Source organism: Zerene cesonia, chromosome 1 (assembly GCF_012273895.1).
Source record: "Zerene cesonia ecotype Mississippi chromosome 1, Zerene_cesonia_1.1, whole genome shotgun sequence".
Classification (NCBI taxonomy): domain Eukaryota; kingdom Metazoa; phylum Arthropoda; class Insecta; order Lepidoptera; family Pieridae; genus Zerene; species Zerene cesonia.
Genome location: NC_052102.1, coordinates 10,257,738 through 10,284,686, shown reverse-complemented (window position 1 = coordinate 10,284,686; position 26,949 = coordinate 10,257,738). Strand labels below are relative to the sequence as shown.

Sequence of the window (26,949 nt, the reverse complement as noted above, 5' to 3'; positions counted from 1 at the left end):
TCCAATTAGCCGGGCTTGCAACACGTAATCATTTTCAATTAATCGCGCTTGATTTGCGGCTAAATCGATAATACTGTGTGAACTTGGGTAACTTTAACATGTAAGGGCAATCAATGTCCTGACAATTGACTAAGCATGTTATATAAAGCATTGTTGTATATTTATCTTGCGGCGCTGTGATTCATTGCATTATATATCCAACTATACATATAATGTGTGAAATAACATGAAATAACATGACCGCCTCCTTGGTATAGTGGTTAACGCGCGAGCGTAGAACCGAGGGGGCCTGGGTTCGAATCCCGGTGGAGACAAAAAAAAAGATGTCTCGGTCTGGCAGGACACAGAAGACTGATCTCCTACTTGTCCATAAAGAAAATCGATCAGTGAAACAGATGAATATCATCTGCCCCATACCCCACTTGGGGACACGGGACTTCACTTATGAAATAACATATTGCTTAGTAAATGATGAATAAAAAATTAAAATATCGAATAAAAAATTACCTCGACATTAAATGATATATTTCACACGCATTTATCGGATAGCAAAAATAATAGAATAGCATTCCTCCTATCGATATAGGGAAAAAAAAAGAAAGAAAGGAAATACATTTCCAAAAAAACCGTAGAGGCCACAAAAAATAAGTAGGGTACTTAAATACATGCCATAAATAGGCCTACCACTCCGTGATTTCCAATTGATGGCTTATTGATTGAAGCTTAAAATAAAAAATCTTAAACAATCTATAGATGAAGCAATCCATTGCCAGTCAATTATAATCAATCACTACGTCTGTCCCTATATATGTTTGTATGCAGGTTTAGATCTTTAAAGACGTTTAAACACCCCTCAACCACTAACCGAATGCTATCAGAGATGGAGTCAATTAATTTGATAGGTACTAAATACTTGGAAAGGTCCTACGGCCGCGCGCCATGAGCTTATTAGCGGCAAAAACTTGGCGGAAACGGCGCAGCAGTTACCGCATTAGCCGCGACCGCTTTCTCGTCAACACCCAGACAAGCCGATTGTAGATAGCCATGTATGGTATAATCTATACTAATATTATAAAGCTGAAGAATTTATTTGTTTGTTTGAACGCACTAATCTCGGAAACTACTGGTCCGATTTTAAAAATTCTTTCAGTGCTCGATAGACCATTTATTGAGGAAGGCTATATATGTACAAAAGGCGAAGCCGGGGCTTACCGCTAGTTGTATATATGTAATAAAATAACTATGGTCATTTTAATAAGCTGGATATTTACCCGCGAATTTGCTCGACTTAAGGAACATTTCTGTGTCATTCAAGCTTCTCTTATTTGGCTTTGCGACGTGTCTATGGTTATTAAAAACTGGCTTAAGTGTTGCTATATAACATCAAACGAAGACAGCATGGAATAGAATACGTTGCTTGCTTGAATACAGGGTTTGTTTAAAAATAAGAAGCATATCAAATAAAAATCTGTGTAGCCTAACGGACAGTGTCTTAACTTTAAGTCATCAGCAACCTTTAGCGAAAGAAGCAGCTTCAAAACCAACTGCATAACCCACTTCTGTATTTATAATAATAAATAATAATTATATGGTAAAAAATCTAAAACATAAGCTTTAATTATAGAATTTAATATTGTCTCCGCTGTTAGAACATACGTAATATACGTACAGAATAAACGTAAGAAAATTTATTTAATAATGGCGATTCGAAACAGAATAATTAAGATAAAGTCGCAAAACTATTGTTTCGTCACCGATCCTAGATAAGCGTACAGAGTTTGAATTATCTCCGTCCGTACAGAGACTAACCAAATCGAGACTAAATGAGTCACTTGCATACATACAGGTGAGGCTAATAAAATCGTGTAAAAATACACCCAAAACCAGGTCCAAAAGACAATCTAAAACAAATATAACCCAACCATTAAAAGAGGCATACAAACAGGGCAACTTTCCAATATATAAGCTACCTACATCCACAGCTATTAAAACCGTCAGCCAGACAGTTTGACGGCAACAGGGCCGTGGAAAGTCTGATTATAATATAACACTCAGCGGGCCCGTTCGATTGTATTCTAATGGCGGTGTGTCTGCCGGTGAAACGGCTCCAAAAATGGTGGTCCCTACGACCTTTGAGATAAGAGTTACATTCGCTTAGGACGGCTGGTGACGCGCGACGCGGATAATTCTAGTGAAAATCTAGTAGTCTTAAATAAATTAGCTTCTAAATTTGAAAATATCTACAAACATGCACGATATTAAAAAAATATGTTGATTCAATTGTAAAAGTTCTTTTTTTATTTTATTTTTATATAATTCACAGGATTATAATAGAACGTACTTAAAAATGATTTCATTATATTGAATGTAAAATAAACGATCCTCATTTCTTATGAATGTCGTAAATGATGTAGCTACATAGTTTTTACAACCACAGCTATCTTCCAAATGACGCACATAGGCGTTTACAATATTAAATTGACGTCGTTGTCTCTCTACTAATCAAATAAAAAAAAATCAAATCGCTCTACCGTTACTGCAACTCAGGTTTCAATAAATCCGAATTAATTCGCCACTAGCTATTCGCCCCGGCTTCACCCGTGGTACACATATCACATATCACACTGAAGTAACAGCTTTCTAATGGTGAAAGAATTTTTGAAATCGGTCCACTGATATTTGCGTGAAAACCTTACAAACACACAAAAGTTTCCTCTTAATAATATTCCATCTAGTGTAGATAAACTAATTCCACGTGCACACTGTCATAAACGCATAGTACAACAGAAGCAAAACGCACGTGCGAACACCGCCTTACGCGCACCGATACCACCGATCATGTTTAAGACAATTTCAGTTCACCTTTAGCCCGCGACAGGGCATCGTGATAATGGAAATTAAGTCTTCCAGCGTTCGCAATAAGATTTACAACCGCCGGCCGCAACCGGCGACAATGCCGCACAAACGGATATATGCAACCGTCGTTCCCACTTTCACCCTCAACATTTGAATTTGCACATAATTATAGCTGGATATATACCAACCAATTATATATAACCGAAATCACGCTAATATTATAAATACTATGAAAGTTTGTTTGTTTGTATGTTTGTTCGTCGATCACGCTGAAACTACTGAACGGTTGATGAAATTTAACATACAGATTAGGTATGAGCCGACTCAGGTGATACTTTTTATCCCGAATAAATGCACCCTTAGGATAAAACAGGGATCTTGATATCCTCTTCTCTTGTATAAAATAATATAATATAATTCGTCTTGTATAAAATAAAATCGTCTTATTTACTATCACACTTCAAGGAGAGCTAAAAGTATATTCATGATTCCTTTGATATGTATCCGCTTGAATCAGGATAATTAGTAAGAACACACAATAAAAAACGAGGTGAAAATCGAAATAACATGGCCGCATCGATTTCCTGTTTGTATATATATCAATAAAAATGGCGCTAAATGTTAAGAAAAACTTTGAACGTGACGTAATAAAGTTACTACTATAGCTACTACGCAATTTATTATTGACTAGCTGTTCGCCCCGGCTTCGCCCGTGGTATATATATATATATATATACCCTAGCCTATGTCGCCCAGTGAAGTTGCTGCTTCAGCTCACGGCGAGATAATTTTTTAAATCGGTCCAGTGGTTTTTGCGCGAAAACATTAAATCTCGTTTCCTATTTACAATATTAAGTGTGCACAAATCTACTCTCAGCGACCCTGAACTATCAATCGATTGTATTGATAAGTTTTTTACGATACAGTATTATTAGCTTACCGGCATTTAGACGATTGAATAATTTATATAAACACTAGCTGCGCCCTGCGGTTTCACCCGCGTAAGTCCTTATCCCATAGGAATATCGGGATAAAAAGTTGCCTATGCTGCCTGTCCAGCTGTCTACGCACCAAATTTCATTGCAATCGGTTCAGTAGTTTTTGCATGAAAGAGCAAAAAACACACACACATCCTTACAAACTTTCGCATTTATAATATTAGTAGGATAGGATATATATAGTAGGATAGAAAGTAGGATTATAGTAGGATCACTAAATACAATTTATCACACACCTTTAGATTACTACTTAAGCTATATGTAATATTATAATTAACTAGCTTGCTTGCTAAGTCTGAGCAGGATCAAACATAAATAAATATAAATTTATTGTCGTCATAAAAGAGAATAATCTCGAAATCGATTCAATCGTTTATGAGATTATCCATTATCCACATACTTAGTAATATTGCTGTAGACAAAACATCGACCGGCCGAAACAAATCGTTACCACCTACTACAGATATTGAAACGGTTCCTTGCGTACCATGGTCTCGAAACTCGGTCCAATTTCACCAATCAACAGAACCAATAAACTATCATCTAAACAGCGGATGAAAGATGTTGACATGGTGAAACGCCTCGATTACAATAAGTGACTTCGCGCAAGCATAACGAGGTATGAACGATGGTTCTGCTATCATGGCTTAAATAGATGGCAGACGGCAGATTGCAGGCGATCTTTTTAAGTGATGAAAATTAACATTTTGAAAATATCCTGGCCTTTCCCGGACTTCAAGGTTCCGTACTCAAAGGGTAGACTATGACCATATTTAGAAATTAAAAACTTATTAACGGATTTTAAACGCGATTTATTCATTATATTATTAACCCGACGTTTCGAACACTTTACAGCGAGCGTGGTCACGGGGAGACTGGGGAAATAGTTAATAATATAATGAGTAAATCGCGTTTAAAATCCGTTAAAAAGTTTTTAATTTCTAGAAGTTAACTTCGATGTACGAAAGCTTATCGCGAATCCGAATCGCACTTGACTCATGTTTTGTCTTAGTGAATAGTAGTAATACTTAAGATTTAACCATTCATATTTACTATTCAGTGATGTATTACAAAAAAACCTACCGGCTCGTGTACCTACCATATATGCCTCGGTAACCTTGCTGCGATGAGATATCAAATATACTCGAAGTTATTTTGCGAAGAGCACAAAAAACACGCGACAACAATTGGTAGACGATTTCTTAGATTCGTGATCAAACATAATCATAATAATATTATAAACGTCTAATCCGACTAATCCTACTTCCTACTTATATTAATAACATAAATGCGAAAGTTTGTAAGGATGTGTATGCGTTTGTTGCTCTTTCACGCAAAAACTACTAAACCGATTGCAATGAAATTTGGTACGTATATAGCTGGACAGCTGGAATAACATATAGGCAACTTTTTATCCCGATATTCAAACGGGATATGGACTTGCGCGGGTGAAACCGCGGGGCGCAGCTAGTAATATTATAAACGTTTAATATCTATATATAATAATCTTAATATATAAAAATCCAGTGCCATGATGTATGTTCCCAATGAACTCTTCACCAACTCAACCGATTTTGATGAAATTTGGCATTTTGTGTGTAATTTGGTCCAACTAAGTAAGATATAGGATAGTTTTCATTTCGATTCATTATCCCAATAATTTATAATCTTAATATTTTTAATTATTACTCAGCGGCAGCAACGCGTGGCCGGGTATGCTAGTATTAAATAAACGTCTAATCTATCTATCTATACCAAATAGCCTTCTGTTTTATTGTATCATGTGAACCCAAAATTACATCATTAGAAATGCCTGTGACTTGCATTAATTGATTTTTGAGTCAGCTGAAATGGCCGCACGTGGAATGTGATGTGTGGTGTGTTTGACGCAAAATCTTGCAAGTTGAATGTCCCTAATATGACATTTGACTTATCAATTATAAGTAGATATGTAATACATAATGTACATTGGCAGAATACATTTTATTATCTTGTTACAAATTGTTTTATTTATCTTTATATTAGCTTTCGCCCGCGACTTCGCACGCGTTAAGTTCCGAGTAGTTTATAATAGATTTTATAATTAACATGTAAACCTTCCTCTTGAATCACTCTGTCTTTAAAAAAAACCATCAAAATCTGTTGCGCAGTTTTAAAGATTTAAGCATAGATCGGGATATTGCGACATAGGGACGTCTGGTGTTAGCCTCTCATTTAATTATTACACTTGTATAATAAAGATAATTTTTCGCAGGTCGAGCAGATCCTGAGATAAGCGCGTTCAAACAAACAGACAGATTCTTCAGCTTGACTATTATTTTAGTATGGATAAATAGAAAAACGTAAAGTCTATCTAGTGTAAGCCTATTTTCAAGAAACCCAAGAAACCCAAGAAATCCAAGAACGTAAAAATGTAATCGGGTGCGCAGATTAAAAAGATAATCTTTTTTAAGTGCACAGCCAACTAATCACCACACGGAGAAACTGTTCAGTCTAGATTGTCCACTCTGTACACCTACCTACGCGTTTCTGAAAGCCATTTAAATTGGCCCAAGGCGTTCGCATAACGACCAATACGGGCTGATAAAACCAACCGGGACACTCGATTGTTAAATGGCCGAACTTCCGTACGTGTCCATCGCATTATCTCTCTTTAATTATAATTTACGTAACCGATTTCATGCATAGGCCAGACATTGTATAAGCCGGTCTCTAGGCTAGACTATAGCCTTACATTCTGATAGAGTAGATAGATAGAGTAGATAGAGTCATTGTCTTTCAACGAGTAGTCTTTTTTGGTCGGCGTATAGCCTATAGGTATGTAATGGTAATTAAATTTCTAATTCGGGAGATCTGTTTTTGATTGAACTACATAACTTTCCAATTGATACTGATAACTGTTATATAAATATAAAGTAACTCGAATTATTAAATAATTTAATTGGGACCAATTTGAATTGGGACCACAACAAGGGAGTACTAAAAAAAAATATTAACCCGGAAAAAGGTATAAGAACAAACAAAAAAAAAATTCAGTCGAACTCAGAACAATGTCTTTTTTTAAGTCGGTTAAAAAGATAAAGGCACACCGCTTCTGATATCTGATGAATAGGCTCCGCAACTACTGGACCGATTTAAAAAATTCTTTCACCGTTGGCAAGCTACACTATTGACACAGGCTGTTTCATTATCAAAAAATTAGAAATGCTTACTAGTTAAATTAACTTGAATAATCTAATCCAAGGTGTACAAAAACAAACCAAAACGTGAATTCAATCGCGTACGCTGCGAAAACTATTAATGATAGAACAAAATGATGTTTTACAATTTTTCAGGACACATCACGATATCTATAAAAAATGTCCCGACAGCATGTCTCCATCTTTTATAGTTACGTCATATTATGCCCGTGCGAAGCCGGGATGGGCTGCTTGTGTGAAATAAATACCTAAGATATTAAACTTTCTATATACTGTATCAGGAAGGTTCCTGAAAGCGAAAGCTATATTAAGCGTCTAGGGTCCATATGTTATGCAATGCATACTTTGTTCAATATGTTTTTTACATTTATTTTTTTTTTTTCTAATTTCACTGCGAGCGGTATCTATGTGATACGGAACTAAAAATCACGTTCAATGCCACTTGGGCGGGTGTGTCCGACGCTGGCCAGATGTCATTACCACGCACCTGTTCGACCGTGCAATATTAAATAGATGTCACTGACACAACGGAATTTGGTAAGTGCGTATGGAAATAAATCAGACAATACGCATTATAATACGTACCGTCTTACGTACGTAATAAATTAAGCTGTTGATAACCCCTATACAATACTATTTACGTAAGGCGAAACTGTTTGATACTGGTGCACGCAGCCTTGACTTCTGACACAGCCGATTGAGACATTAAAGGATTTGAAGTTTTAAACCCTTTAAATGGAAAACTGTTATAATTTTATGGTCGCTCATCGTCCTTAATGGTTCCGAATATTACAACAATGATATATGAACCGTTTTCTATAATATAATGTATAATATATTCAGTTAAAACATTTCAAAAAACGCACTGCATGAAGCAATTCTTATTAATCACGTATTGGCATTTAGATTTCACTTGAGTTTTTTTGTGATAATCGATAAATCAACGAAACTCAACACACCGGACTTATAAAACAGTTAAAATAACCATTAAAATAGTACGCGATGCTATATTTAGGCAGTACTTTCGATTTCAGATAGACATTAATACTCGCGGTCGAATGCTTATCGTGCTAAAAAAAAAAATTATTAGAGCGAGAACTTTTTGCAGATCCAACGATTACGATAAGCATATTATGTTAAACACTCGTAATTTATTTTTACTTTTATTGAAGGCCAGTTTTATACCGGTTTATTAAATACAGTTAAGTATACACTGTTGCAAAAAAAATTAGAAAGATAAGAGAAAGTTTATTGAGTATACTGTGGTAGTATAAAAAATAGGAACCTAATAGTCATACTGCGATGGAGCTACTTACTGTGTGGTCATAATTGAGTTTTTGTCTCACAGTAACCCATACCTTTGGGCTATAACGCATACGTTTTAACCACTCCGACGTGGCGGTTGCCGTGGTACAGCTAATACGTACTTACAAAAATAAACTCGAACAAGGAACCGGTTACAGTGGCGATAAGCGATATCGCGTATTTGGCACGAGATGAGTTTTATAAAAATACTTGTGTATTTGATAAGAGTACATTGTGCGCGATATTTATTTAGCAATAAGCGAAGCTCTTATAGAATGTGTAGGATTTTCATCCTTATTACACAAATGCGTAAAGAACATAACACAATAACGTTTATAAAAAAACAAATCCTAAATTTATAACATAGCTATGCAATGCAGTTGCTTGCATCAGAAGTCTAATCCCTAATCGATTCCATAATTTGCAATGCAATAACATACTTGTACATTCATAAATATTATTATACAATTGACATATGCCTGATAACAGACAGACAGACAGACAGTTGGACTGTAAAATTTAAAAAAAAAGGTCCCTTTGGTTTTACCCTTAGGATATGTCCCTAAAAATGGACCAATAAAACAACAAAATCCAATTAAAGAGATAACATTACAACTACACGAATGAGAACAATATCCTAACACATAATTAATTAGTTATTTCCTGAGGAAATAGTAGATAAAACAATTGTCATAGATATCTATGTATATAAACGAAAGTGGTGTTAGTTACACTATTTATAACTTATGAACGGATTAAACAATTTCACTGAAAATTTGTGCAGAGGTAGCTTAGAACCAGGAGACGGACATTGGTAAGTTTTTACCCCAGAAATCCCACGGGAAGAGGATCATGCCAGGAAATTGTTCCTGCGACTAGGTTAAGTACTAGCTTCCCCTGCCGCGGGAGGTAATATAAGTAATATAAGTTTGTAACTATAATTGTTTTTGTAAGGTAATATAATATTATGAGTAATATAAGTTTGTAACTTACTATTTCATGTTGACAAACTAAGCAATGCTATGTAATACATTTATTACTTTGCTCATTGATAAAATACTTAAAAGCCTATGAAGTACCTAGCCTGAACTTCCTTAAAAATCCAAGTTTAAGTGAGCTCTTCCCCAGCTTTGCTTGTTTATTTTGGTATATATATACTTACTAACTGACCCGGCAAACGCTATTCTGCCTTACTCTAACCATTTAGGGGTTATGAAAAATAGATGTTGGCCGATTCTCAGACCTACCCAATATCACATTTATTCGCACCTTTCATGAGAATCAGTCCAACCGTTTCGGAGGAGTATGGTAAACTAACATTGTGACACGAGAATTATTTTTATATATATATATATATAATATATGTACCACAAGTCTGTATGTATGTAGTATATGCCCATGTCACTTAGTGAAGCATTCAAATAGTGAAAGAAGTTTTGTAATCAGTAATTTTAGTCAGTAGCACACAAATGTGTGAAAATGTTACAAACATACATACAAAAACATGAATGCTTCCTCTTTATATCATTAGTTTAGATTACATTATTGCAGAATTGTTATATTGAGATAAACTATTCTCTTATCTTTGATTTGATAGACCTTAAGAAATCAAAGACCTTTTAATGGATTTTGCAATGTGATTTATTCATTATATTATTTAATCTGACTTTTCAAACACTTCATAGACATTATTATATTATCAAATCAAAGGGATAATATTTCATGTAGGAAACTGCTGTATCATTCCACTCTTATAAAAACATCAATATACTGACAATAGCTACTTAGTCATTGCAAATAATTAGTTTTATGGTTCTTTTTTAAATTGTTTTTACTCATTTAAAACCAAGCTATTACAAGTGGGGCGGATGTAATAAAAGATAATTAAAGTTAAAAATTTCAAGGGTATTGAATAATAAATTATATTTCTGTTTATCCATATTGGTGTTCAGTTCTCATTGGTTCATAAACCTCTAGTCGCACTTTAGTAAATATCAATTAACATATTTATAGTACACCCAACATGTGGCATGTTATCAACTGATAATCATCATACAGTGCAGTATGATGCAAGAACATAAATAAATATATTGTTAGTACATACCCATCAGTTGTTACGGAGTTCACAGACAATGCGTCCGGGAATTTCATCTTCTTATCATCTTCCTCTGTGTGCTGCTCCCCTGGTACATCTGATTCAGGAGGTTTCTCTGGCAACTCCTCTGGTGGCCCAGATACAATTTCACCCGATTTCTTTGATACATTGTGAAGTCCTGATAGGTCCACTTTTGCCTCTATATCATCAACTTGCAAAGCTTCTGACACTACCAAAAGAAATAGGGCACAACTGTAAAGAAACCAACGAGTTTAATAACTTCATATGAATGAAAACATTGTTTCGAATTTAATACATTGTAATTATCTTACCTTGAGAGTACCGAAATTGTCAATAACGACGTGTAAATGATACACAGCCCACCCTTCATCGTAATATAAGTAAAATATTCACAATCCAGTTCATTTTTGTGTAATAATTTAAATTAAGCACATCTCTGTGGAATATTTAATTTTTAACCAAAAGACACATTTCACAAGCACATTTATCACGTTAAGACATTTTTTTAATAACAATAACACTGATCGCCATCTGGAAACATAAAAAATTGCAAAACTGGGCCACAATCACGAAAAGCGAAACTGACGAATTGAAGTCGCGAACATTTTCAATGAATTTGACAGTTATCAAATTCCAAGTTTTTTCACAGTATATTTTTCTTTGGATCAAATAATTTTATTTCATAAACTTTATGATGTTCCATTGGTTTAAACAATTCAGTTGACAAGTTGTTCAGAAATAGACCAATCAAATTTAAACATTTAATAATAGTAGCCTTCTTTGATTGGTAAGCTCAGTGAAAACGTTCCTTTCAAAGTTGTCGCTTTTCACAAATCAATAGAATGTTACAACGAAAACTAACCAGTTATTAGATCAATTCCAAATGCAGTTTCTTTTTGAAATCTTGATCTCAATTTTATTCATAAAAATTATTGCCCTTTTTTCCATTCTCATTATTAAAATTTTTATGTTAATAGGGAAATTATTAAATAAAATGGAGCGTCTTTATTATTTTAGTTTATTACCAATAGATGTCACTATACAAATTCAAAACTTACCTAAGGCGTTCACTGTTAACGATGTTGCCATTTTAAATATTTTACCAATAAATATGTACAATGTAATTAAAATTTTCAACCATCAATTAATATCGATTAATTTTAACACTATTTCGTAAAATGCATTTGCGTTCAAAATCAAAATGCATACAATATTAGCTCTTTATTATCTATTATTCAATATATGTATCTTACAGCATATTATATTTATTCAGGCGAAATTTAACATGTCAAGTGACAACCAAATCGTGTCAACGTCATATCAAAAACTTAACCGCTGCAATCAGTAGCATAATTTACTTGTTTTGTTACTTTACCGAAAAATGGAAGCACTTTTCGCATTACCGTTCTCTGTGCTCGAAATTCCAAATATAAAAATCAAAAAGCCATCATGGCTTCAAGCCCCATCAGCTATGACAACGTTCTCTTTAGTGCTGCTCTCGTATTTTCTTGTAACGGGAGGTTAGTTTCGTGATTGTATTCCTATAAGATAAAGTACACGTTATGTATGCCAATAAATGGGTGTATTGTTACAGGTATTATTTATGACGTGATTGTTGAACCTCCTAGCGTTGGCTCAACCACAGATGAGCATGGACATAGCCGGCCAGTTGCGTTTATGCCGAATAGAGTCAATGGTCAATACATAATGGAAGGATTGGCGTCCAGCTTCCTCTTTTCGCTCGGTGGACTCGGATTCATCATTCTAGACAGAACACACAACCCATCAACTCCAAAATTAAACAGAATTCTACTCATATCTGTAGCATTTCTCTGTATTCTTGTTTCGTTCTTTACAACATGGATTTTCATGAGAATGAAGTTGCCAGGATATCTACAGAACTGAATTAGTTTATGTAAGAATCAATTTTTTCAACATTTATATTAATAAATATTTTTTTATACTCACTACCAATTGTTTGAGTTACCATGTTTTTAATGATATGTAATGATTGTATTCACAAAATTACCATTGGAAATTGAGTAAAATTGATATTAAAATACGGTTATTGTAAAGTAGTAACCAAACAGTAAAGCTAATAAAACCTATAAATCCTAGATCAAAATAATAGAAATTTGTAATAATCAAATAATCTTGTTATCTTATTAGATTTTAAACACTCATTAGACAACATTATGTAGGATGGGAGAGAAAAATATTCAGACACACATTATTTGAAATCTTGCTATTTTAAAGTACATCAAACCAACATTTTCGCTTAAAATTTTATTAATATTCGAAATATAATGCAATACTTACTAAAACCTTAAAATTCTAATTTGGCAGTCATTTATTAAATCACAATAACAACACAATAAATAAACATTTTCTAAATATTTTGACTACATGCAGGAAGACACAACTAAAATTAATTTTAATAAAGCATTATTACTTACACAAACACAAAAAGAAATGATAATTTTGAATTAATGAACAGTTGAGAAATTTATAATCAATACCTTATTTAATATGTGATAAAAGGTATGATGATAGATTATCAGGTTTACACACAAACTTGGTGTAAATTAATGAAATTAACAATAATAAAAACTTGGTGATTAAAAGTTATTGTATATCATTATTTTTGTGAAATTATTCTAAATCTCAATTATTATTTGTATTACACTCCTTTTTCAAAAACACCATGTCGTCATAACCAGCCAATTAAAGTCTTATGCGGAAGGAGCTGGAAAAAATAAAACATATCAATGTTAATTCTTAATAGTTTCAGCATTTAATCCCAATATTAAAACTATTTTCTGCATTTTCTCACGTCTCTAAACAGGTCTGGCTTAAAGGTGAAGATGAGACATACATAGCTAGTTTTAGCTTAGTTTTGTTTTTTTATTAATAGTAGAGATAATGCTACACAATTGAATCTAAGAAAAATTGTCTTTAAAATATGACATATATCACATACTTTGTTCAATTACATGATATTCATTAAGAATATATTATTGATTTAAATTGAATCTTGCAACAAGATAATTTTCTTTGAAATTATGTCAATACGAGAAAGGATAACAGATTCTAACAATACTCAACGCAACCAATAAAAGTGTCTCATCTTCAACATCAATTATTAAATTAACAATTCTACTGCAAAGAATTAAGTTCATACATAAATCACCACTAAACGACATATAGAATGCTTATTACTCATTAACGGTGATTCATATCTTATTTATTTGAGAAGTAGAAGCTAAAAATTAAATTATTTTACTTATTTCAAGTGGAAAAAGTGAAATAAGTATGAAATCTTACTGGCAGAAATCAGAGCTCTTGTCAATAATGTGTTCAAATTCAGCAAAGGATAGAGCTCCATCGTCATCCAAATCAGCTTCTTCAAGAACATTTTGAACTAGTTGCTGTATTTCTGAATCACTCAATTTCAACTCTGGTCCGCATAATCTCTCTATAACTTCGCGTAAATCAGACACACCAATCATGTCATCTCCATCAAAATCTATTGAAAATGGGAATGCAAGTTAGAATTTTGTTATGTTTTTCAATTCCTTTTTCCTTTCATTAATTGTTTTGGAAATGTTTTTAGTTTTCAATTATAATTATGGCTAATTCAAGCTGAAGGGGCATCTGAAAACTTGTGCTGTAGACAGCAATTACTGCCATTTGCTTCTTAAAAAAATATGTGTGAAACTTGAACTAATGTATATATGGTTTTTCCAAATGTGTTAGTAAGCATAAAACTTGAGAACAGCTCAATTTTTTTTAACATTTTTGGGACTATCTAGTATCAAATATGTAAGTATGTATGTATTTTTAATGTAATGTAATAATAACTTTTTTTATTATAAAGATTTCAATATTATTTATCTAGTAAAAAATGTAATTTATTACAATAAAACAATAGCAGACTTGTGTTAAACTAAAACTCATAGCAAATGTGTTTAGATAAAAAAGCATAGAACCAAAGGGTATGTATGTATGTATTACACATTGTGGGTATCTGCACAAAGTGGGTTCATAAAAAAATTAAGTTATTAAAATTAAGAAACCCAAGTGCTTAGCATTTTTGCCAAACACATCTTAATTGAAACAGTGTAAAAGCAATCATAAATTCTAAAATATATATGAATTCAGATGTTTCTATAACAAGGTTAAACTTTCACCATCATAAGCAAAATGTAACATGAATTTCAGTTTATTTACCAAATATCCTAAAAGCATGCTCTGCTTTCACAGCTTTAGGCGCGTTTTCACTGAATACAGACATCATATCTAGAAAATCTTCGAAAGTGCAATCTCCATCATTGCTGGAACTAAACACTTTGCAGATTCTATCCCTAAAGGGATTCACACGTAGTTCTGGGTACTGTAGAATTTTAGACATCGGAAGTTTTGCGTTTTTGTTATGACCAACTTTTTCTGGTGCCAACGCCTTAAATTTTTGATGTGCGCTAAAATCGTCAATAATAGTGTATATTAAACTGTATTTCTTTTAGTTAAAGAATAAAATTGACGAGGCTACTCACTATAAAACTTCTTTCTTTGTAAAATACGTGAGATCCTGTAATAAAAACAACGAATTAGTCACACAATGCTGCTTTACATTAATTATAAGATACAATTGACCCGGTCCTACCTCATAGTCCTGGAGTTCTTCCTCTGTAAATTGGCTTTTACCTTGTCCCATTTTTATTACAATCGTTTAGACAATTGGAAATTATTTAATTAAATATACAATCTCTAAATTGTACTAACAAAATAAACAAATACACTAAACAGATGTCAATTGTCATTTGTCACTGTCAACATTATATGTAACATTTCAAAACACGATAACTAATAATTTCAATTTCATTTTACGAAATTATCTTCATCTTAAAACTTGTAATTTTATGTTAATATAATATGATGTCACTGTGTTTATTATATTTTATTTTAAAGAAAATTAAACATTGAAGATGTTATATTGGCCGTATCGATATCATTTTCATGGTATTCGTTTAAAATTGTCGTATCTGAAAACAGTTTAATTTTATAATATTATATCAATAAACTTTAACGCGTATTATCTAAAGCAATAAAGCAAAACATACCTTTAGCATTAATGGCGAATATAGAACCTTTCTTGTATGGTCCATTTGGAACAAGTTCACAAATCGATGGGAATCCATTTCTACATTTTGTAGTTCGCCATGTATGCTGCCTGGTCAATATAACACAATTGTAATTGGAATCTTTTCGTGGATGACCTGGAGCCCATGCCCGATATGTTGTACAATCCAAAGAGTTTCCTATCGCGGAAGTAATAATTTGAGTTCGTTTCTTTTTTTTGTTAATTTTTTTTTATATATAAGATTACGTTTTACCATTCACACTATTAAAAGTAGAACCGTTGATTTTAGTAAGTCCAACAAAAGCTGCAGCTATATTCGCATTAACTAGTACTTGCGCAAGCGCATCCGTTCGATGTTCGCTAGTAACATCTGCCAGTACGCCACTCATGTTGTTACATTTGTTCTGAGCTTGTGAATAGTTCAACGAGTTATCTAGTAAGTAAAACATTCCGGTGGCTGGAACGCAAGTCGTGTTAATATTTGCTGTAAAAAATCTCTATATATTTAATTCATATTAAAATATATTCTAAGAACTGGTCAGCACAGCACTGCACAGTTTATAAACTGGTACTGCATAACAGTGTGAAGCTATTGCGAACTCTGACTACGTGGACCGGAATATAACGAAAATATAGGCTACTTAGGTCCTTACATGGCTTTTCATATTAAATAATAGTGAGAGTTTTGTCCGTAATAAACAAACATAATTTCAAATCTTTTTTTTTTAGTTTGCTATATACTAGCACTTCGCTCTGGCTCCACCCGTAGTGGATCAGGGATCAGGTACAAATCCAACGGTGAGAGTTTTTGAAATCGATCCTGTAGTTCCTCGGATTACCCGAAACGAACCCGTGCAAAGTCACATCTTAACTCTTTGGAATATTAATATAGAAGAACAGCAAGCGTAGTAGAAAAAAAGATGGAAAATGCAAAGAAAAGATAAAAAAGATGATTAATAGCTATTCGTTCTATCTCGAGTATCAAGTTATATACGTTCCAAATTTCATCTAAATCAGCTCTGGGGTATAGGCGTGAAGAAGAGACAGGCAGACAGAGTTACTTTCGTATTTGTGATATTATCAGCTGTCCGCTGCGACTTCGCTCGTGGTACATTTAGCCTATATATGTGAGTTTTTGGAATAGTTCCAATAGTTTTTGCGTGATAACGTATCGAAAATACAAAAGTTTCTTCATAATAATATTGGAGTACTCGTAGATAGAGTAGGGATGAAAAACAAATACTTACGGACAGGTTTAGCATAAATACTGTAAAAATCATATCTCGTATCATTAGTCAGCGATAGACCCCCGTCTGACTCCGAACATTTAAGCACCTCGCAAGAATATTCTGGAATTGAACCATTCCTTGCGTGCTTATGGCTAAAATTTAGTGCCAAAGCTTTTTTCTCAACACCCAGTCTGAAGCAACTTGTGAGAGATTCATAGTTCGCTCGTGCAGCTATACCCAATGTAGATCTAAAGCACTTCTCTATCAAATGATATTTCGGGATTTTAGCCGATACTGAGCATTTACTGTTCGCTTCAGTGAAGATTAAGAGATGGATGAAGATTATATGTCCAAGCATCATTGGATGCTTTTTTATAACTTGTAGATATCTTTATAGATGATAAATAATTATATATCTTTATACGTTTTTTACAGAAACACATACGTAGATACTACTATCTACTATCGATGTTCTTAATTTTCTATTCTATTATTGGATTGTATTATTTAGTTTCGTAACGCACAATTACGAAACTCCAAATTCTATACCTTTTCACTGTTTCACTTTCTGATCTTGTTGGTAGATAAATTCTTACCTTTTATAATAAGTATACTTTTAAAATAAGACGTAAATATCATTTCATGAACAGCAGCTGGTTTATATAGACTCTATAATGAGGGTATTGTTATAATTCAAAGGTAGATTTATAAATTACTCACAGCGGATATGCCTATCGTCTGTGACACTGTAATTGCCGTTTCATTTGACATCCAATTTTGCTTTCAATAGACCACAAACCCAGAACGGGAGAAAGTTTAATCTTTCAACAAGTCATTCAGAAGTGATACTTATTTATGAATAAGCTTTTGATTTGACCGCGCCCGCGTGGACCTGTGCTCTAATCGATAGTGATAATAAAAATGTAAATCCTATAATTCTTCAAACAATATATAAATTGATAAAAACACATTTATTGACATAAAACTACCCAACTAGTTGAAAACTGTTTTTCGGTTATCGGTGGCAAACAAAATCAATCAACCATATTATTTCAGATACATAATCTATTAAAAAAATATATGTATTGTAGATTAGAAAGACGGCAATAATTATATAATAGTCTGATATATTTTCACAATACGATTGGCTTACACTTAGGCCTACTCCGCATTATGTCAGAACCGCCGCGATTTTTAAAAGCGTTGTGATTTTAACAAAAGAATAAAATACGGTTCCACTTGCGGTTTTTTCCAGCGAATGACTTTAAAGGCGCGGATTGTTACAATATATTCGCGGGAAAAAATCGCGCCAAATATAGTTTCACCACAGACAACATAACACTATACTAGGCTATACATAGAGCTTATTTATATGACAGCTTTCTGTTTTTTAACCGTAGTGTGTGCATCTTGGGTGGCTTTGCAGTCATAAATGTTCGTAGAAAAACACGTAGTGTGCCTTCAATCTCAGACTTAGTTAGAAAATTTAATTATTAAATACTAGCTGCGCCCCGCGGTTTCACCCGCGTAAGTCCGTATCCCGTAGGAATATCGGGATAAAAAGTTGCCTATATGTTATTCCAGTTGTCCAGCTGTCTACGTCCCAAATTTCATCGCAATCGGTTTAGTAGTTTTTGCGTGAAAGAGCAACAAACCCACACATCCTTACAAACTTTCGCATTTATAATATTAACGAATTGGCAACACCAACTGTAAACGATTGGCACTATTAAAATTACGAAGTAAATAAGTAATGACCAAACGAAACCAAAGAAAGAGCCAATACTTATTTTCGACCAATTTAGAACATTCATCATTTGCCAAGCAAACAAAGACCGTTTACGACACACTCAAGAACTTTTCAGACACCAAACGAAACCCAATTGGTCATGTAAATACGGTTGAGGTCATTCTCGCGCGGAAAATCTTAACACCGCGATTCAGAAAATGACGTCATTTGTACAACGCCATAATCATTAGTTTTTAGTCTTAAGATGCCGTTGCAATTACTATACAGAATTTCGTAACGTAGTAGTTCACTTCTTGAACTCACTAAATTAATCATATCTTGTGATAGAGTGAACCGATTTCGATGAAACAAAAACTAAGTTATACCTCAAGTTACGTATAATTTTTGTATATAAACATTGTCTACATTTAATTCGTAGATTTTACGTGACGTGCGCACAAAAAAACAGACAAAAATTTCAAAAATGATGGAAATGGGTTCTGTTAGTTATCTTTTCACACACTGGCTATTTTTTTTTCAATTTCAAAATTCAATGTACAAAAATGACTTTTCTACAGATTTATTATATGTATAGATTTAAACACTACCCCCTTAAATATATTTATCTAACTATGTTAGTAACATCATTATTTTAACTGCAAAATGTTTGTATAAAATATGACTACAGTATGTTGACCTGTAAATTAATTTATTAAGTTGTAGTATATACCTACTACTAAAAAGGTTTCAATATAGGTTATTTCAAGAGGAATACTGTCCGAAGTTATTAGAAATATTGTCAAACGTTGTTATCGTTCAAAAACCGTCAAAATCTAGACGTACCGTTTTCAAAAAGTTGACACACTTTTGGAAATGTATTTAATTTCTATCGAAAATAATTTACATTTATAATTTGCTACTAGTTAATAATTTATAAACGGAATGGGTTGTTTTTACTCAAAACAAATGCGCGAGGTATGATTCCACTTTTTATTATATCACATATACCCATAAAATTACATTCATTATAACTACTCACACTCATTTATATACAAACTAGCTGCCCCGGCTCCGCCCGTGTAATATAAACTATCCTATCTTTTAAGTTGGATCAAACATCGGTTGAGTAGTGTAGGAGTCCATCGCGGACAAACAACGTGACACGTAATTTATATGTATTAAGATGTAAATGTATACATATTAGATAGTCCATAGTGATATCAGAAGTGTTCGCTTATGTGAGGTAGACTCTCCTCCATGTGTCCGCTGTGTCAACTGACTTGTCTGTTATTCTTCTTGATCTTCATGACCAGGAAATATACAATATCAAAACATACATACATACATATATGATATACAGTGAAATATATCAATAAGATGCAGTGGGCAACTTCTACATTAACATGACTAATTAAAAGTACATCTGAATGCTAAAATCATTCAAGTTAATGTCCATTTAACGTAAGGACAAAAAAACTAATCGAAATATACTCTACCGGCAAGGACACAAAAATCAACATAAGCTAGTTAAAATTCTTGATTAACATAAAAGAAACCTCCAGGAAGATATGGTGTACGACATGTCACCCATCAGGCACCTGCCAGTCATATTCGTGAACGGTGTGCCCGGAGCCGGCAACCAGACAGTCGCCGAGACGATGTCGAGCATCACTGGGTACATGATGATACGGCCAGGGGAGCTGATTCGAGCGGAGGCGGAGAAGGACACCGCCAGGGGTAGGATGATTTCGGATAAACTGAACGCGCAGGAAGACATTTCTGAGGTAAATATAGTCCAAAGAGATCTTGACAGAAGAGAGTTTAAAAAATTGTTAGAGCGCTTGGTAATGATCATTGCTCACTTAAATTTGGTATTTAATAATTTGCCAATTGTAAAAAAGCGTATAAAAAGGATACGACTACTTAGCAAGTATTTGAACTGTTAAACATCATGTTAAAAGTTCTTTTAATCCATTTCGAAGTGTAATCTTCCGTCCAAGTATATGGACAGTGAATTTATCTCAATATAAAGAACTTGAATTAACGGTACCTCGCATCACGTAGCAATTAACAGTGGACCTGATCAAAGAGAAAATGCTGATGAACCAAGACGCGAAGGGCTTTATCCTGGTGGGTTTCCCCAGGAACCCGCGGATGTCCAACATTTTCAACAAGCAGGTCAAGTGGCCGGAGAAGATCGTTGCTTTGGAAGTTGACAATGAGGTGAAAATAGTACCTACTCTTACATATTCCACACGTTTTATATTTTTATCGTCAATTTTAAAAGAAATATTAGATCATTCCAATAGTAACAACTAACTGTCTTCTTCTAATGTTTATATGAGACTAGCTGTGCCCCGCGGTTTCACCCGCGTGAGTCCGTATCTCGTAGGAATATCGGGATAAAAAGTTGTTATTCCAGTTGTCCAGCTGTCTACTCACCAAATTTCATTGCAGTCGGTTCAGTAGTTTTTGCGTGAAAGAGCAACAAACACACACACATCCTTACAAACTTTCTCATTTATAATATTAGTAGGATTAGTAGGATGAGTGAGAGAGAACTATCAAATTTACCAATCTTTTATGTTTTTCGGAATATAGGTGTACCTACACTTTACATAATAACTTTTATAATTCTATGGGACTAAGGAACAAAAAGTCTATAGTAATATTAACTAAGCGAATTATACATTTTATCCACGTAAGCAGTCTTTACGTGAAATTTCAAATTCGCAAATTTGAAGGTATAGTTCAGTTCTATTATCTTTTACTATCAAACTCGTTAGCAGCACGTAAGTATTGACGATAAGATGAGTCGAGAGCCTTACAATTCGGTTCTAAGATTTACGCTTATTTTTCAGTTTTGTCTACACTGAAAATCAGTGCAGAATCCTTGTAACTCTTATCCTAATAACTTAACTTAATCTTTCTAACTTAACATTTTACTGTCGCTGTTGTTCATTTTATATCACAATCGTTTGAAAAATCATGACTATTCTATTATCCTTTCCTGCATTAAATAACTAGCCCATTTCCCCTACAATCAGGTAGCAGCGACCAGGTTACAAAACAAGCTATCCGAACTGGGTCGGCCGGAGTGCGAGATTAACGCAGCGCGACAGATAGTCAAGCAGGCGGCGCACAAAGTGAAAAATGTCCACAAACGATTTGGCGGGCATGTGATTACGGTAGTTATATATTCTAATTTATTTTTCTCGTATCATACTGCTTATTAAAGAGGATATACAGGATATGTATGTACTAATAAAATTCGCATTTGTTTAACACTAACTGTCCGCCCGGCTTCGCACGTGGTACATGTATAGCCTAAAACCTTTCTAATTAAATGGGCTATAAGACTGAAAGAATTTTTTAAATAGGACCAATAGTCCATGTGGCTAGGGCTTTCAACCAAAAAACGAACAGCTTTATAAGATTAGTAGAGATTAGAAATAGCAACACGTGAAAGTCCTTTACTTTCTTTTTTTCTAGTTGGACAGCAGCGGCAATCCTAAAGCCCTCGCAACCACTCTCAAAGAGATCCTATCAGACACAATGGAAAAAGCGCAACGGAAGGAGGCACCAGCTACAGCCTCTGCACCAGCCATGATGACGAGTCCTGAACCAGAATGCGCGGAGGTGGAAACGTGATTTGATAGATTTATTCGAATCTAATATATGCTATGGCTTAGATTTGAGTTTTATTTTTACCTACTTAGATTTGAGTTTTATAAATTAGAACTAATTATGTTTTTCTTCCGATTCTTCGGGCATACCCATTATTTGTTTTAGTCTATGTTATTCCTTGTTTTGTATCGTTGGTCTTTTGAGCTATATTAAAATTTCCAGTTAATTTAAACATCAACGCATAGAAACAACCTTTGAATTAATATAATTTTCACCTTTACCCATAGTATAATTTTTGTTTTATATAGTTTGGAAGTGATTGTGCAATAAATGAAGCAAGAAACTGAACTCTTTCAATAATACAATGTATTCCATTAAATTGATGTAGAGAAACCTAGAGTTAAAAAAATTAGTAGTTTTTTTTTTATTTATATCTTCGAACAGATTTAAACCAGACGATGCTGTTAACTTATCACACCAGAATAGAAAAGCTATATGAACTCAACCTATCGAGTTAATTTTAAAAAAGTTACTGGCCATTTAGCACATTTTTTTATTTCGAAAATTCAAATCAAATCGTCGACAAGCGACACACGTCGTTGTCATTTGTCACAAAAACGGATCGATTTTTAAAACAAAAAAACAATCAGTTTGCTGAAAGTCCTCAAGCATTGACGATCGTACAAGAAATTTTATTGTGGAATAATTAAAATATTGAAAAAATAGCCACGCTACGGAAATCCGTGATTAAAGTTATGAAAATTAAACTGCGTAAGTAGAAAAGTTTTGACAATGTTATCAAAAAACTTTTACACTGACAAAAACTAAATTGACTCAAACTTCTCTGACAATTTTATTGCGCGCTCTTTATGATATGATGGGAGTCAGATGTGTCTTTGAATATAATCCGAAAATAATTCTTGTAATAAGTAATTCAATGTGCTTAATAATTTACTGTACGATTATTATGCATGAAGAATCGCTCATAAAAATACAATATTCGTTGCTATATATAATAGATATTCTGTTTAGTCAGAGGTACAAATACAATAAAATATTTGACCTATTAATTATTAAACCTATTAATTAATAAAATAGTACCTGTTATATCATAATTAAATTTTAAAGATTCCTCGTTATCACCTACGACTTCAATCAAAAAGTCAGGTGTTGGAGCCAAGAATAAATACAAATTTACTATTGAGTTACCTAAATGTAAATATTTTACCTGAATGTAAATTTTTGTTTATCTATCAAATGGTTGAAAGAAAATGACGATGCAATCGAGCAAAAGGTTTTCGTTTTAGCTTCTATTCTACTTATGCTCTACTTTTTACTCCGTTTAACATCAATCAGTTTTCACTTGGCACGTGGGTTAACAGCTTTCAGAAGGCCCAAGGAAGTAATACATCGAATTTCTTAACGCTAACCCAATCAGAAAATATTCCAGCGCGAGACCGATTCCCATCAACGTCCTCCAACGAAGATATCGACACGACAAATGACTGGGAGACGGAAGTCCGTCCAATGGCCATGATGCCGCGTCTCCCCCCACCACAGGGCGTTATGGTGGGGGCGGTGCGGAAGCGGCGCGGCAATTTACCTAAAAACTCTGTGCGCATCTTGAAGAGGTGGCTGTATGACCATCGCTATAATGCGTATCCGAGTGATACGGAGAAGATGGCGCTGAGTCAGGAGGCCAATTTGACGGTTTTGCAGGTGATATTATGGAGCTATGACATTATAAAATTTTAGGTTTTATTTATTTATTTACCATACTTTATTGCTCTGGAAAAATTACAAATTGAGACTTATCCTAGGTGACATTATTACAAATGGCGGTCTTATCGCTAAATAGCGAGTAGGTTATAGGTTCCTACAGACTACTCTGTTTCACGACTTAAGCTTTGAATATGACGGAGAATTCAAAAGAAACGACGGTTTTGCAGGTGATATTACGGAGTTATGAAGTAATGACATTGTAAGTCCTATATACATCCTGCTCACTGATTTAAGTTTTGTATATTACGGAGAATCCTAACTGTTGTTCAAAACTAAATACATGACATTCAAATATTGCGTCCTGTATTCAAACTAAGATACTTACCTGTTGTATTTAAAACAAGCTGTTCGCCCCGGCTTTGTTCGTGCTACATATATAGCCTATGTTATTCAGTGAAGTTGCAGATTTTAATGGTGAAAGAATTTTTAAAATCGGTCCTATCAGTTTTTTAGTTTATCCACTACAAACAAACAGACAAATTCTTCATGCTTATAATATTAGTGTAGATATATGGAAATACTAAGATTATATAGATAGACAGAAAGAAAACACGAAAAAGAAGCCAGTACCAATCCGATATATATCGGATTGGTTAACAATTAAAAATACTAGCAAGATACCGTTACATATTTACATTTTACAACTAAGCCAAAAGCTTTAGAGAACTTATAACGAGTGTAGGCGACGACAATATACCTACTTTGTTTAATTTCTCATTGCTTCACTTGAATAAAAGAAAAGAACTTTGTTATAAGGTGTGTAATTGGTTCATAAACGCTCGGCGTCGCATCCTGCCCGAAATGATAAGGCGGGAAGGGCACGACCCTTTACACTACACGATATCGCGTCGTGGTCGCAAGCAGCCGCCCGGCGTGGGGCCTATGGTGGGTCTGCCGTCAACGTCGGGCATGGGCATGCCACCCGGTAGCATGATGATGCCGTGGAACGGGGTTGAAGTTCAGGTTTGTTTTGGAAGCATTTTTTTTAACAATTGTTTTTTTTTTCTAAGCAAAAAATTTGCTACATATGAAGCTATATATCATGACACTATTCATAGAATGAGTCTTCAGTTTTTGTCAGCATCAAAAGTCGTAGAGTTAAAGTAGAGAATTATTACAACGAAATTGCTGTGAATAAGATCTAACATAAAAAAAACCTAAAAAAAATCCCTGTATGTCTCAACTCACCTATTCCTACATCCCAATTCCCAACCCACATCTCTCCACGCAGAATATAGTTGACCCCAACCGTCCGCACGACTACGGGGACGGTCTGCTCGTGTACCGCGACGGGGACGAGCTGGTGGACGCGGAGGAGGGCTACTCCAGCGCGATCAGCGAGGAGGAGGTTAAGTACGATCCGTCCGTGTGGCAGAGCGTCATACGGTACGGCCCGGAGGAGAGAGACTTGCATGCTGTTAGGGGGTATGTGCTTTTGATTATATAGAAGTCTAATTTTTAAAAATTTCTCTATATAAGGGTCTTTCAAAGGTAAAAAAAAAATATTTCGTAAAAAAAGTATACCCAATATTACTGAAACAGATAAAGGCATCAGGGTATATATATATATATAGCTGCCAATTTAAATACTATATTAAATTGAGATTAATATTCTAATGGGCAATTTTACCAAAATGATTCATTTCGTAAATAAGCATTTTCTGATCAAATCTAACTATGTATGTAAGAAGTAACTAAGTAAGAATCGAAGTAATGTATAACTCTGTTGAGCTTAAAGGATTGTGAACAAACTATCTTTAACAGAATCCAAATAAATATCCAGCCGTCTCCCTGCCTCATTCAATTCCTCAGCAGAACCACACAAACCTCTAGCTATCCCCCTCCCCCAGAGCACCGTCCGTGGTGGCGGTGAGTACGGAAGAGGTGCCGGAGCTGGGCGAGGGCGCGGTGTGGACGCAGCTGACGCCGGTGCGCCGCCAGGTGAGTCCGCCGCCGCCGCCCGTCGCCGTCGAGCTCGAAGTGGCCACTACTGATATGTGGTGCCACACTTAGAGTCGCAGATGACTGAGACGCTGCTTAGCTTTGGACACGATGGAGTGGACTGCACTTGGATTTGCTGAGAACTGTTTCTAACTTAGCTTTTTATAGCTTAGCAGTGTTTGAATTTTAGCATGGAACTTTAGTTTTAAACGAGTTGGAGTGTTTGAGACTTGAAGTTATTTATCTTTGTGGCTAAAAGATGATGAGGCTCATCGAGACTCGTTTATTTCTACACGAGAGATATATATATATATATATCTTTGAGCCTTAACTTGGAACATGAATCTCAATGAGATTCATCTTTGTAGTTTAAAATTTGTGGCTTATCATTTAATCAGTTAAGAATGAATTCTAAGAATAAAATGTATAGTGAGGTTAACATATCAAATAAATAATGTAAACAATATTTTGTTTAACTTATTATGTGAAAACGAAATGTCCTATAGCTTCTGTACTTCTAGCAAGAAAAATGAAAATAATGCATACGAAGACACTGACACGATATTCGCTTAACTATTGCAGGATCATCTAATAACGACCAGAATGTTAACATTTTCTATCTTGTCTCGTCGGCCTCACTATACGTTTATGTAATCACAAACGTTAACGCATTCAGAAGCGTTACAAGCCTTTAAAGCACACAAATACGTAGGATCATATCATTGTGGTTTTCTACGTAGAAAGGAGATTTATGGAAATGTATTCAATAGCGTACATACGTGCATGCGTCATCTGCAATATATGCCAAATAACAAAATTGTGTACAGAAAATCAAACTTGATAAGGATCTTAAAGAAATTAAGCTTACATAGAGAATCTAGGATTACACAATTGTGAAAAACTCATCGGTCATTGTAACAGCCATTAGAATTAGCTATCAGTATCATTAACCTCTTTGTTTTATAATGTTGATGTTTTTACATGTAATGAGTCACGAGTATGCGCCATTAAGTTTTTACATAATGG

The 26,949-nt window shown here is 34.2% G+C and overlaps 5 protein-coding genes across 5 annotated transcripts in view; 3 read left to right on the top strand and 2 right to left on the bottom strand.

The window, feature by feature from the left end:
- Window positions 1-10,845, bottom strand: part of LOC119831863 (SUN domain-containing ossification factor) — a 55,457-nt gene extending 44,612 nt beyond the window's left edge. Inside the window, exons 1-2 of the mRNA XM_038355421.1 lie at window positions 10,787-10,845; window positions 10,464-10,706 (exon numbers count right to left, since the gene is read on the bottom strand). Of these exons, the coding sequence (XP_038211349.1) occupies window positions 10,464-10,706; window positions 10,787-10,845 (302 nt within the window). The remainder of the gene's footprint in view (window positions 1-10,463; window positions 10,707-10,786) is intronic.
- A 912-nt stretch (window positions 10,846-11,757) lies between these two features.
- On the top strand, window positions 11,758-12,445 carry LOC119840468 (oligosaccharyltransferase complex subunit ostc-A). The gene is made up of 2 exons (XM_038367100.1): window positions 11,758-11,995; window positions 12,070-12,445. The coding sequence occupies exons 1-2, from the start codon at window positions 11,857-11,859 to the stop codon at window positions 12,378-12,380; spliced, it is 450 nt and encodes a 149-aa protein (XP_038223028.1). The 5' UTR covers window positions 11,758-11,856; the 3' UTR covers window positions 12,381-12,445.
- Window positions 12,446-12,979: 534 nt separating this feature from the next.
- LOC119828343 (calcium and integrin-binding protein 1-like) lies at window positions 12,980-15,291 on the bottom strand. The gene is made up of 5 exons (XM_038350474.1): window positions 15,139-15,291; window positions 15,029-15,063; window positions 14,706-14,953; window positions 13,800-14,001; window positions 12,980-13,221 (listed from the first exon to the last, which is right to left on the bottom strand). Exons 1-5 carry the CDS (start codon window positions 15,187-15,189, stop codon window positions 13,200-13,202), a joined length of 558 nt encoding a protein of 185 aa, XP_038206402.1. The 5' UTR covers window positions 15,190-15,291; the 3' UTR covers window positions 12,980-13,199.
- Window positions 15,292-15,955: 664 nt separating this feature from the next.
- On the top strand, window positions 15,956-22,261 carry LOC119829891 (adenylate kinase isoenzyme 1-like). Its single transcript, XM_038352595.1, has 5 exons — window positions 15,956-16,051; window positions 20,136-20,357; window positions 20,638-20,796; window positions 21,621-21,761; window positions 22,066-22,261. Exons 2-5 carry the CDS (start codon window positions 20,142-20,144, stop codon window positions 22,222-22,224), a joined length of 675 nt encoding a protein of 224 aa, XP_038208523.1. The 5' UTR covers window positions 15,956-16,051; window positions 20,136-20,141; the 3' UTR covers window positions 22,225-22,261.
- A 694-nt stretch (window positions 22,262-22,955) lies between these two features.
- On the top strand, window positions 22,956-25,995 carry LOC119829557 (pre-B-cell leukemia transcription factor 2-like). The gene is made up of 5 exons (XM_038352128.1): window positions 22,956-22,971; window positions 23,651-23,919; window positions 24,739-24,945; window positions 25,214-25,407; window positions 25,833-25,995. The coding sequence occupies exons 1-5, from the start codon at window positions 22,956-22,958 to the stop codon at window positions 25,993-25,995; spliced, it is 849 nt and encodes a 282-aa protein (XP_038208056.1).
- The last annotated feature ends 954 nt before the right edge of the window (window positions 25,996-26,949 follow it).

Coding starts and splice junctions, on each gene's coding strand:
- LOC119840468 (XM_038367100.1), top strand. CDS start 11,857: ATGGAAGCACTTTTCGCATTACCGTTCTCTGTGCTCGAAATTCCAAAT. Junction 11,996..12,069: donor GTATTTTCTTGTAACGGGAG/GTTAGTTTCGTG, acceptor GTATTGTTACAG/GTATTATTTATGACGTGATT.
- LOC119828343 (XM_038350474.1), bottom strand. CDS start 15,189: ATGGGACAAGGTAAAAGCCAATTTACAGAGGAAGAACTCCAGGACTAT. Junction 14,002..14,705: donor GCATGCTTTTAGGATATTTG/GTAAATAAACTG, acceptor CATTTTCAATAG/ATTTTGATGGAGATGACATG. Junction 13,222..13,799: donor AAGAGCTCTGATTTCTGCCA/GTAAGATTTCAT, acceptor TATTTTTTCCAG/CTCCTTCCGCATAAGACTTT.
- LOC119829891 (XM_038352595.1), top strand. CDS start 20,142: ATGGTGTACGACATGTCACCCATCAGGCACCTGCCAGTCATATTCGTG. Junction 20,358..20,637: donor CGCAGGAAGACATTTCTGAG/GTAAATATAGTC, acceptor CGCATCACGTAG/CAATTAACAGTGGACCTGAT. Junction 20,797..21,620: donor CTTTGGAAGTTGACAATGAG/GTGAAAATAGTA, acceptor CCCTACAATCAG/GTAGCAGCGACCAGGTTACA.
- LOC119829557 (XM_038352128.1), top strand. Junction 23,920..24,738: donor CCAATTTGACGGTTTTGCAG/GTGATATTATGG, acceptor CTTTGTTATAAG/GTGTGTAATTGGTTCATAAA. Junction 25,408..25,832: donor GACTTGCATGCTGTTAGGGG/GTATGTGCTTTT, acceptor CCCCTCCCCCAG/AGCACCGTCCGTGGTGGCGG.